At 42.8% G+C, this 12942-nt stretch overlaps 1 protein-coding gene across 5 annotated transcripts in view; it reads left to right on the forward strand.

Annotated features, from left to right (window-relative positions):
• Positions 1 to 9936, forward strand: part of FBXO5 (F-box protein 5) — a 13548-nt gene extending 3612 nt beyond the window's left edge. For 2 of the 5 annotated variants that reach the window (XM_034765370.1, XM_034765373.1), the window contains 4 exons: positions 4037 to 4773; positions 5373 to 5463; positions 6990 to 7172; positions 9300 to 9936. In XM_034765370.1, coding sequence (XP_034621261.1) covers positions 4055 to 4773; positions 5373 to 5463; positions 6990 to 7172; positions 9300 to 9551 — 1245 coding nt within the window. In that variant the 5' untranslated portion in view covers positions 4037 to 4054 and the 3' untranslated portion in view covers positions 9552 to 9936. Of the gene's footprint in view, positions 1 to 377; positions 471 to 2770; positions 2854 to 4036; positions 4774 to 5372; positions 5464 to 6989; positions 7173 to 9299 lie in introns of those variants that run through there. The other 3 variants (XM_034765372.1, XM_034765369.1, XM_034765371.1) reach the window with 3 other exon arrangements.
• Positions 9937 to 12942: the final 3006 nt, after the last annotated feature.

Genomic DNA, 12942 nt, shown 5'->3' on the forward strand with positions numbered 1-12942 from the left:
TGATCCGCACAGCCGGTGCAGAGAACCCAGGCGCGGGGTGACTAGATGGAGCAGTGCGAGCGCTGGGATGCAGGGAGGCAATGAGGAGGTTCAGAAAAGCCGCCACCGCTTCTGGAGCGGCGCCGCATTCTCTCTCCCGCGCTCCACGTGTCCACCCCTGAAGAGAGCGCGCGCGCGCTGCCAGGCTCCCTCCCTGCTTTTGGACACGCCCATAGCGCGGGCTCGCGCTTGCCTCGCTCTTCTCCCTCAAAAGAGGGAAAATACGAGGGAGGCGGGGCTCAGCGCGAGGCCCGGGATTGGCCGCCGTTTACAACCTCCCCGCCATTGGCGGCCGAGCTCGTGGGGCGGCACCTGATTGGCCGCCGGGATTTTGGATACCAAATTCAAAGTTTTTAAAAGTACCCGGCAAGCGCGGTAGCCGCCCAGAGTCACTCACCGGCCGCAGTTCGCGCGGAGGGAGCAGCGCCCAGGTACTGTGGCTGGACCGGGGGGGAAACGGGGCTGAGGAGCCGCCGCCGCAGCGGCGGGAGGTTTGACTTGCCCCCGTCTCAGAGGCGGTGGGCCGCGGCGCTGTGACACGTCCCGGGTCAAGGCGAGCTCGGTGTCCGGGCTGGGGCGCCGGGGCATGGATGGCGGGAGCGGGGCTCTAGCTCCGGGCCTCGGTTCTTGTGCTGGGGAACCCGAACGTGCCGCGGGGCAGGGGCTTCCCCAGGGCAGCCGCCGAGTGGCACAGACTCGGGTAGTCCGGGGGTCCCTGGGGAGCCGCCTGCCTCCCATCACCCCCCCCCCCCCCCCAATCTCAGGGCCTTGCAGCCGGTTCCCCCCCCTGCCGCGGGATGGCGGGCCCCGCGCTGCTCCCCCCAAAAGAGGGAAGCGCCAGTCCCGAGGGTCTCGGCGGGCGGGAGGAAGGCTGAGGAGGAGCCACGCCGCCCCGTCTCCCGCCCGCCCAGGCCATGCCGCCGGGAGGGGACACTGCCCAAACTGGCGGCAGATTGGCTCCACGGCCTCCTTTTGGGGGGAAACGATTAAAAATGAGGGAACAAGGAGGCAAGGCCTGTCTCGGTGTGAGGATGGCAGAATTGGGGGCTCTTCTGCCGGCAGCGGCCCAGCTCAGGCACAGGGTGTTGGGCATGGAAATAGATTGACAGCTCTCAGACCCTGCAATGTACTAACCACGCTAGGAACAGATGCACTGAGCTGATGTAGCTTAGTGACCCCAGAAGGCGGCAACGACCTTATCTGTGCTGCAACCTAGGCCTTTAGGGGCACCTTCTCTAACCACACCTCGGAGGGGGGGTTCACCTTCACTAGTTCAGCTAGGCAAGAACCACACCCTTGCCCCATTCACAGTACACAGAGGAAACCAATTATTTTAATTTCACTCCAAAAAAAAAAGATATGCATCACCCTAAATATACAGGGGACACTTCTTCCCTCCACCTCAAAAATTTATGGAACACCCTTTTCCCCAAACTCCTGGAAATGCCTATGACTGTAACCACACAAAAATCCTGGAGACTCCTCAGTCTCCTCAAACACATGAGTTGGTTTTGCCTTTGTACTCTGACCACATGGAAGGACACTTCTCAAGTTCTTCCCAGTGTGTAGGAGATCACTTCTCTTCCCCACACTATGAACACATAGGAGAAATATCCATCACAGCATACATGGCGTCCCCTCCTATTACACCATTAACCTATATGAAGGAATCTTTCCATTAAGGGGTACTTCTTAGCTTCTCAAACACATGCCCTGCCCCCAGTCAACAAAATTGTGCCTGGGGGTGGCTTCTCCCCCTCAACCACCACTTCTGCCCCCTCATGGTGGGGGGTTGGGCCACCTCCACCTTGCCTCTGAAATGTACTTTGGCCTGGTACTCTGTGCAGGAGCCCCTATCATGGTTCTGCCTGCTGGCAAATTAATATCCAAGAAGCAGTATGTCCAGTTCAGTGGCTGCCCGCCTGACTTCTGGCTGCATCCCAACTGTTCTCCTTAAGTCATGGAACCCTTTCACTAACACTCTGTTCCTTCTAGAGCAGTGGTTTTCAAACTTTTTCTGTCAACCCAGTTGAAGAAAATTGTTGATGCCTGTGACCCAACAGAGCTGGGAATGAGGGGTTTGAGGCGTGGGAGGGGATCAGGGCTGGGGCAGAAGGTTGGGATGCGAGGGTGAGGGCTGTGGGGTGGGGCTGGGAATGAGGAGTTTAGGGTGTGGGAAGGAGCTCTGGGTTGGGATTGGGGTGCAAACCAGCCAATAGGAGTGCGGAGCCAGTGCTCGGGGTGGGACAGCACACGGAGCCCTGTGGTCCCCCTGCCTAGGAGCCGGACCTGCTGCTGGCCACTTCCGGGGTGCAGCACGGTGTCAGAACAGGTAGAGACTAGCCTGCCCGGTTGGCGGTGCTGACCAGAGCTGCCACGACCTGCAGTTTGAAAACCACTGTTCTAGGGGCCGCTTGGAAATACATTGAATTGTACCATGGCATTTAAGACAGGAAGTGAGTGCCATTATATCCATCCTAAAAGGCAGGGGGGGAAAGTTTGAGTGAATTATTTTTAGCACAATTATATCCAGGGTAACACTCTATTCTTATGAAAAGATGCTGTTGGAATTTTAATTATCACTGGTTGGGACCTGAAGGGCATGCACTCAAGCAGTAGAGTGCTCTAACACCAGGCTGGAGTATAGCTTCAGAACTGTCTCTGGAGAGAATGCCACATTTTGAATCACCTACTTGACTTTCTACAGCACTGTGTTGTTTTCCTCTCCCAGGGTCTCCTTCAAGTACTGACTTGGCCCAACTGTGCTTGGCTTTTGAAAACTGGCAAGAGACTTTTTTTTTAGTACTATTTTCAGTAAGTATTGTTGTGTGGATTTGGAGAAGAGCTAGCTATTCATAATAAGATCTGATGGCACTTTATGCAAGAGTTAAAAGTGATGCCTGTATTGTATCCAAATTACAATTTGGAAATTGCATTCTGCCCACTAACTCACCCTCCTGCATATTCAGTTAGAGAAGTTATTCAGTTTTGTTCTGAAAAATGTATAGTGGAGTTGGTCTAAATAGCTTTTGCATTTCATTCCAAATTGGCTGCAGTCAAGTGGTTCAAATGTGCTGTGAATGTCAGTTTTGTAAATGATAGATGGAATTCCCAGTTATGGAATTTGGGTCTTTGTGGAGCCCCATTAAAAGAACTGGCTCTGACTAAATTCAGACAGTATAAGTAGAACTTCAGCTCAGGGACACATGCTCACTCAGTCAATGCAGAGCAGCTGGCTGACCAGGCACATACCAGATGGTCCAAGATACTCTGGAGTTTCATGTCTGCAGGAGAGAAATAGAGAAACTATAAAATGGAGTTTATCTACTATGAAAAGAAATGAAGCGGAGCTATGTGATACCTTTCCCTCCTTCACAGCATTTTTTGGTAAGAATGGGGAGGAAAGCCCCCCCTCCCCACTTATGCTATCTAGCAGCTAGTGAGAAGGTAATACTCTCCATCCCAGACATCTCAGAAGGTATAGGAGAATAGGTGTGTATTCTGTGGAAAACTGGAAATTGATACAAATTGTCCATTAGTGTAAGACGCATGGTGAAACATTCAAATACATTTTTTACTTACTGTTTCATTAAAAAGATCATCATAATCTATTCTGTAGTATTAAATTTGATACAAACATTTATTTGAATGTTTTTCTTTGAGTAAAGGCCTCTTGGGAAAGGACGGATGTCTTGTATTGATAGGTTCTTAGAGCATTTCTATATAGGATGAATTTTAGATGGACAGGTGAGCCAAGTAGTTTGGCAGGTTGTCCTGGTATTTATAAGACGGTATATGTCTTCCAATTTAAACATTTTCTTCTTGGTGTTGTGTACTTTTAGCATAGGGATTAGTGAATCCTCTTGTCACAGGGAATCTCATCACTTAGGTGGAAGACTACAGTACTTGTTTGCCGTAGAGAAATGTGGATTAACTGTGCAACTGACTTGCTCTGGGTAATGATGTTTTGGATTAATACTTTTTTGTTTTGTTGCAGGATACAAACCAGAAAATAATGAAAGCAAACCTTAACCACTCCGCCAAAATGAAATGTGATTTTAATTGTAACCATGTCCGTTCTGGACTCGCAGAGTTAAAGACTGATGCAGTAAAGAAAAGACTAGAAGAATCCTCTATCTCGAATTATGAGGAAGGTTCTTGTAAAGACTGTGTTAAAGAATCTCAGAGGCTATTGCATAGTGAACTGCAGAATGCAACCCCCAGGAATTTTGACCACAAAACTGAAGGAAGGCTTGTACATAACAAAGAAAACCAGCAAGTATTGTACAGATCTGGGGAAGGTGCCTGTGAAATGGAGACATTAGAAAACAGTAGGTTTAATGAGGAGAGTGGTTACTCCTCTATGTTGAGCAGCGAGTACAATGATCCAACAGAACATGAGGACAGTATACTACTGGCGGGAAATATATATGGCACACCAAATCACTGTCTCATGAACCAAAGCCAAGCACAGCTTTCCAAAAAAAACTTGCTACCAGTTACCCATTTTGAAGAACTGGTTTGCTCAACTTTGAAAAAAAGTGGTAAAAGAAATCTTAAATCATGGGCTATTGTGGACAGAATTGTTTCCCGGGGAAGCGTTGGACTTAGGAATCTAATTGGCAGGAAAATGGGATTAAATGCAATAGATATTCTTGGTGAACTTTTCCAAAGGGATCTCAGACATCTTTTAGCAAACATCTTAAGACATCTTGAGGAGATGGACTTAATAAAGTAAGTTTACTAACCTTGTGGGAGTTTGTCATTGGGAAAGGGATAGTGCTAGTGGGAACCAGCAGGGTTGCTGCTCTGTCCATATGAGCTTGACTTCTGCACATTGGTTAGTATTATGTTGTAACTTCAAAAGTATTCTGAAAAGTTGCATTAGTCAACATGATGCATGTTCCTATATAGTAGTGATGTGCATCTTTCATAGAAAACTTATAATATATAATACTCCAGCTCTACAAAACTACCAGGAAAAGCTACCAAAATTTGCTCATCCACCCTTACCATGACACAATGTTTATTTGCCTGTTCAAAATTTTAAAAAATTTTCTTCTCCATTCATATGGTAAGCTCATTGGGACAGGCACCCTGTCACCTTTTATATTGCACAAGTCTAGGACATTTTGAGTACTGCCAGATATAAATAGTAATGAGGTGATGGAGTAGCCTGCCTCTTGAAAGGGGGGGCAGGGAGGAGGGAGAGGGTGTGGACTCAGTCTCTTGAGGACACTTACATTAGTGGACTAGATCTTGGGCATATTGTTGAGCAACAAGTTTCTTTTTTACTTTCAGAAGTTGTTAAGATGTTTGTGTTTTCACTACAGTGTGGCTAAAGTGAGTCCAACATGGAAGAAAATTCTGAAGGAAGATAAATGGGCTTTCCAAGTGTATAGTAAAGCAATGAAAAGCCTTTCTGTAAGTTCCTTCATTTGATAACTACTTAAATCTGAATCAGTGATATACAACCTGTTGCCTGAGGGCTAGCTGTGGCTCTTGAGGATGAAGATCTTAAAAAAATTTTGATTATATATTGAAAATGTGTTCTCTAAGCTGGGTCCTGTGATATTTAAACTGAGGTGTTGAAATCTTGTTCAGGTTGACATCCTTTTTTTTAACCTGAAGTGCAAACCTGAAAAATCTGAACTAAAAGTTCACTTCTTGGTGGAAAAGATACAAACATTCCTATTCATCACAACAAAATATTGATGAAAAAATTGTTTTGTTGTTTTAAAATTTTGCTGTTGACTCATGATTTGTCTAAATGGTTAAAAGTTGTGGTAACTTGGAAATAATGTTCAGCATAATTGAAGACTATTGAAGTTAATGGTGGCCTAAACCATGTTGTCCCTTGGATGTTTAAAATAGGGCTATCCATTAATTGCAGTTAACTCAAGCAATTAACTCGAAACAAATTAACTCGATTAAAAAAAAATCGCAGTTTTAATCGCATTGTTAACAATAATAGATATCAATTTAAATAGATAACAATTTTCAAATATAATTCATTTTAATTACACAGAATACAATGTACAGTGCTCACTTCCACTGTAAAAAAGAAATAGTATTTTTCAGTTCTGCAGTGCAATCTCTTTATTGTGAAAGTGCAACTTACAAATGTAGAATTATTTTTTTACATAATATTTTGTTTTTGAGTGCAATGTAAAACGTTAGAGCCTACAAGTTCGCTCAGTCCTACTTCTCGTTCAGCTAATTGCTAAGATAAATAGGTTTGTTTATATTTACGGGATGTAGTGCTGTTCGTTTCTTGTTTACAATGTCACCTGAAAGTGAGAATAGGTGTTTGTATGGCACTGTTGTAGCCGGCATTTATGTGCCAGATATGCTGAATGCTCCTATGCCCCTTCATGCTTCGACTTGTAGATTGCACTATCTTTTGCATTTTCACGATAAAAAGATTGTACTACAGTACTTGTATGAGGTGACCTGAAAAATACTATTTCTTTTATCATTTTTTAATGCAAATATTTTTAATAAAAAATAATATAAAGTGAGCACTCTACACTTTGTATTCTGCATTGTAATTGAAATTAATAGATTTTAAAATGTAGAAAAACATCCAAATATATTTATAATAAATTTAAATTGGTCTTCTGTTGTTTAACAGTGTGATTAATCACATTTTTTAATCTTGTGATTAATTGCAATTAATATTTTTAATCGTTTGACAGCCCTACTTTAAAATAGTAATGAGAATAGCTACTTACACCAAAGGTACAGGTAAAATGATAGCCACATAGCTTACTATCAAGGTTTGAAAAAATTACCATGGACTTGCTAGCCAGAGAAAAGTTTACAAAGAAAACCTCAATACTTTATTTTAAAGACAACACAGCTACTTTACATCAAAGTTAAATTTTTATTCTGACAGTTACTTAAAGAGGAGCCTTGTTAAAGCTTAACCTCGTTTTACCTCTTGACAGGATGGTAGTGTACAGCCCTCAGAGCATACTGTAACAAGGGAATATGTTCTGTATCGAGCAGCTTTAGCTTCTGTTCAGACAGCAGCCCCTCCAAACAGCTCATCCAAAAAAGCATCCAGATCCAAAGCATCCAACCAGAGCAATCAAAATGGTTCTTACAGCCGACACATGGAGTTTTCTGAGGTAATGCTGATGTTTTTATTCCTCTTCAACTACTGATGTGCTGTCAAGAATAGCACATGAGCAGTTTTTAACTTGCGTTTCTAAAATGAACACCACAACTCTAACCGCTAGTAACACTTTCCAAGCATAACTGTCAAATTTAGATTATGGAACCTGTTTTTGCTATATGTATAAAATTGAATGGGGAGTTATATAATACAATGGGATGTTCTTCACTGAATAAGAAGAATACTTGGGTGTAAAGCTTAGCTCAGGGCACAAGCGAAAAGTAATTTTGTGGCTTCCCCCTAATTGCCATCTATGCACAGTGTGTTTTCCAAACATACAGTAAGATACAGTCCCTGTCCTCAAAGAACTGTCTCACTTTGTAATATAACATGACTAGCAGTGTCTACTCAAGAAAAGTCAATGACTAATAGGCCTGTACTAGCTTATTTTTAAAGATTGACATATATCAGCATAACTGTGGAAGGAAATCTGTATATTGCCTGCCCATGCTATGCTTCTCTTACTTCTAGTTGTATGGAATTGAAAAAAGACTTTTTCAAAAAATGTACATACTAGCGTTCCTTATAATGAGACTGCTGAAACTTTGTTTTGTATTCTTAGCCCCTTTACTCACCCAAGAGTAAGGCCTCACCTACTCTGCAACCTTCATTGAAGAAGTCTTTCATAACACAGTTCATCTTGTATAGAAGGGATCATAGCCATGCCTCTAAAACTAGGCTAAATCTGTGTTTCAATGAAACTTCTTGACAACTATGTTTTAAAAATGTTGTTCCCCAAATAACAGCATTGTCAACCAGATGGTGAAACTGACTAAACACACCAGTCTATCTCCCAAGAAGCATAAATGGTGAAAAGAGAGAATTCTAATTACTCATTAAAGATGAATTGCAAATACATGTGCTGAATCTCCCCCCACTCCTCCCCGATCAAGTTGTATGGAACATTCAGCATAGATTTGTGTGGTTTCTGTGGTAAACTGTATCTCTTGTTTTGTCTTTATAGTTTGCCTCAAAATTAAGACTAATTTTTTCCTACTTTGGCCACTGGACTGTTGTCCTTGATGTGCTGAATCTGCACTTTAGGACCAGTGGCTTTTGCTGTTCAACAGTGTACTAACCTCCAAATTTTCCAGTTCAGTTCATTTGCCTGGTGTCTTTCAAATCAGAGTAGTTTCTTACTTCATTTTAGTTGGGTGTATTGCTTGGCTAATAGCTGCTGCAAATTCAGTATTTTACCTGTTTAGAGATGATTTTGAGGTTAACCAAGTGCTTCATAATTGGAATAAGTTACAAATATTACAGTCCACAGTGAAGTGTCCAGGTTAGGCAGATCTGTTACTTCATTTGATGATACATTTAGATACTGACTTCACCAATACAAACAAGTATAAAGTTTCTGTAAACCCACATTCATAACTTTCAGTGTTGCTGTTCTTTTGCTGCTACTTTTCGCCATTCCACATCAAACTCTAGTATAATGTTTTCCATAAAATCCATAAGACTAAAATTGAAATGTAATCTGAAGAGTGATTTAGTGATTTTTGACTGCCTCTGTTTGAGTGCCCAACTTGAGGCATCTTTTGGGAGGCAGGGGCTGATTTCCAGAGGGTGGGTGCTCACCACTTCTGAATATTAGTTCTATTTACAGCGTTTTAAGTTTAATGTAATTCTAAATGGATGTTGTCCCTTATGAAAGTAAATGTAGTTGAGGCCTCATCATATATGTTCTTTAGATGAGGGTTGAGGAATCCAGGCCTTATTTGTATTTATATATTTATTACTCTGCAATGAGAGACTCTTAACCCAATGTTTTGGTTATCTTTGACAATGTTTTAAAAAGTTTTAGATCTGTTTCCCTAAAATTGTACATATCCAATAGCTCATTAACAGTATAACTCTAGTAAGTTGATTAACCTCACCACAGAATCCTCACCAGAGTTCCACACCACCACTCTCCAGCTCTTTCACTCATCCTTAGGGAGAAAAGAAGGGTCTTGCAACATTCCCTGGAGACTAATAAACTCAGGCTCTTATAAAACAAGGGGGAAGACTTGTTGTTTGTGTATTTACTTGTTCCAGTGATTATTTCACTAAAAATAAATGTATATTTTCCCAATAGGCTGCCAAGACCTTGAAAAACACTGAAAGCCTTAAGGTTTGTAGTCGCTGCAGCTCACCTGCAAAATATGACTCCTATCTACAGAGGGCAACATGCAGCCGTGAAAGCTGTAGCTTTGACTTTTGCACCAAGTGCCTGTGCTGCTACCACAATTCCAGAGACTGTGCAAGTGGCAAACCTGTGAAATCAAGCTCTCAGCTAGGACTTCTTCCTGGCACCAAAAAGAGCAAACAAAATTTGCGGAGATTGTGATCTGTTGTGCTATCAGGAGCAGCTATTATATCACCAAGGTTAATTCAGAGATGAAAGTTATCCTAAAGAAAAGTGAATGTGGAAGTGGTTCTTAGTAAATATTTGTTTTTAAAAAGAAAATAAGTTGAATATTCTAGATCCATTTCTCAGTTATAGGCAATTTTTAAAAAACTTTTGAGAATTTTCAGAAATTTGTCCATACCCAAACATGTTTTTACTGATTTATAAAATTTAAAAGAAAATTTTGGATATGAATTCTACAGTGTCTGTTAAAAAATGTTCTTAACTATTAACTTTATATAAAAAAAAAAGAAAGCAAGGTTAACTGGTCATTTTTGGCAAGTATTCCTACATGTCTGAAGCTAGCATTTTTCAATGGCGGTGGAAGAATTGTTTCAAGGATTACATTTTGTTTTAATTAAATAATTGATTTTATTGCTCCAGAAAAGTCTTTTAAATAAGTTTACAGTGGAAATTTGAATTGGAGTGTGCATCTTAATGAGGTCCTTTTATATATAAAAAGTTGTGGGACTCTTCGTTTTAGAGTACATGCTTTGCGTTTGAGCTTTTCCTCATCAGTCTAAAATTGGAATTGTACGTTAGTTTAATTTTCAAAACACTAGCTGGTCTGATGATTTACCTGAAATTAATCTTGGATTTGACTGGTGTTTCTTCATTCCTCCCCTGCTGGTATGATCAAGGAGCTACAAACTGACCTAGGACTCTTGCCATACTGACTCCATCCCAAAAAGTAAAAAATATATTGTGACATTGCTAAAGAAATGGTTTGTCACTTTTCTCCAAATTGTATGTTAAATTTTAGGTGTTTGTATATATGTAAATATGACTTTAAATATTTGTCTGTCTACCTTTTGTACTGTAAATGTGAAAATAAATTAAAATGTTTTCAACAGAATTTAATGTAGATGCCCTGTAGTTCTTGATTTTGTTACATCATAATATCACTTCTAATATTAGATCACATCTAACATTTTTTGGGATTTCCAATCCCTAAAAGTTTAATTATAAAAAAAAAAAATTCTACATTCCCTTTTTATGTAAAACTCACATTGAATCTATTCCTGAGGTTCAGGCCATCTGCAATTCCCATGAAAGATAATGGGAAGTGAGTGCTCATCACTCCAAGAACAAGCCCATTATCAGTGGAAGATCTACTGTGGACTGAGTAGTTTGTGGTCCTAATTTTCTGGATCCAGCCCACAGACAACTTGTCACTACCGTTCTGTGGTGTTTAAAGGCAGGCTCTGAAACAGGAGCCGACTGACTGCTGCCAAATGTAGCTACCTGAGTTTTGTCAACCATCGTGGGCCGCTACAGCCTCAGTAAATAGATTTCAGACAATGAGAGAGCAGCACAGTAGGTCATATTTAATTCAAGCCTTCCTGTTCTTAGTGCTTGTTCATAGAGTTCTGTCAGAATGCTGCATCCTGACTTGGTGTATGCTCAGCTTTTTTCTTAATTTTGCAATCCTGTTGGGAATAGTAGTACAGACCAACCTCTATCAATGTCTAACATTGGTTAACTCAGATCTAAATGGTTAACATGCCAGTGTCTGCCTGAGCCTCATCTATACTAGTGCTCCTACAAGTGGAGCTATAATGGTAAGAATATTTTAAAGTCTAATGTAGACATGCTTTTCTGGCCAGGGGAAGAATAGTGTTTGCAGGGGAGATGGCCAGGAACTGGAAAAGATAAGGTTGCTTTAGTGATTGCTTTTTCATATAGTTGTAAGATGATACATTGAGCTCAATACAAAGATTTATAGTTTAACAAACCTATGGATTGTAAAATATGTTTTGTTGTATCCATTATGACTCACAGTTATAACACTTTCTACAGAACAGACATTTTGGTTGGGCCATAGGACTTCCCCTTCTTCTGCAGATCTCTGCCAACAGAGCCAAGCATTAAGTCTCGGACCTTTTTGGCAGAACATTCAGATGTCTTAACTCAAAATTTTTCTATGCCTGCTTTGGAACTTAGGTTTATTTAGCCAGCAAATTTGCCTTTTGGAGAGGTCAGACTAAGGAGAACACCTATCTTGCCAGCAGGACCCAGTTCTGTAGATGTGCTCTAATGCAGGCCACTGATAGGTTGGGTGCAGGACAGCACTCAAGAAAGCCAGGAAACAGGCAAGCATGAGGTGTTGTGAATGAGCAGGAGCCATGCAGTTTTGGCTATTAAACATGGGCTACCTAAGCTGCTGACCTGGCTTAGATGTTTAATTCCAGGAGAAGTTCACAGCTGAGGATTCCAAGTGGAGTGTGGTGCTTATCTAGCCCACCAACCAGGTCAGTCAGCTGCTTAGGTGCCTAAGCCATTCTCAGCATTTTATTCCTGACTAGCTTGGGCAGCTCCCTGCTCAGCTTGCTGGCTTCTGAAAATTCCTTTCTTAGGGCTTGTCTACAGTGTTAGTGCCCACCAATTGGGGTGTGAATTCTACTACATACCAGCGTGTTGTGTGCTAATATGGCCATGTGGAGCCTGCTGGTTTCCATTAAAAGTTCCTAGTGTGTTGTAGTTCAGTTTCACAGCGCTATGTCAGCACACACAAGAAACTTGGTATGATCCAGCAGGGTCCATATGGACAGGTTAGTGCATGACATGCTGGTGTGCACTAGAATATACCACCCAGCTGGTGTGCACTAATGCATCATGTAAACAAGTCCTTAGAGACCTAACCCGCATGGTGAATTGTTTGGGAAGTGTGAGTGCCTACTTGGTGGCTGAGGATTCTACTAGGCAACAGGACATGTAGCAGGCAGGCATTGCAACATTGAACTGAGCAATGTCTAAGCCAGTGGTTTTCAAACTTTTTTTCTGGTGACCCAGTTGAAGAAAATTGATGCCCACGACCCAACGGAGCTGGGGATGAGGGGTGTGGGAGGGGCTCAGGGCTGGGGCAGAGGGTTGGGGTGGGAGGTGAGGGCTGTGGGTTGGGGCTGGGAATGAGGGGTTCAGGGTGTGGGAGGGGGCTCTGGGCAGGGGTTGGGGTGCAGGCTCGGGGGGGGCTAGGGCAGGGTGTTGAGGTGCAGGAGGGGGTCACGGCTCTGGGGTGGGGGTGCATGCTTGAGTGGGGCTGGAGATGAGGGGTAGGACGGGGCTCTGAGTTTGGGGGGGCTCAGGATCGGGGCACGGGCTTACCTCAGGCGGCTCCTGTGCAGCGGGGGTGCTAAGGCAGGCTTCCTGCCTGTCCTGGCACCGTGGACTATGCTGTGCCCTGGAAACAGCTAGCAGCAGGTCCGACTCCTAGGCAGAGGCACGTGGCTCTTGCCTGCAGGCACTGCCCGCCCCTACCCCCAAGTTTCCTATTGGCTGGAAACTGGCCAATGGGAGTGCAGAGCTGGTGCTTGGGGCGGGGCAGTGAACG

Source organism: Trachemys scripta, chromosome 3 (genome assembly GCF_013100865.1).
Source record: "Trachemys scripta elegans isolate TJP31775 chromosome 3, CAS_Tse_1.0, whole genome shotgun sequence".
NCBI lineage: Eukaryota > Metazoa > Chordata > Testudines > Emydidae > Trachemys > Trachemys scripta.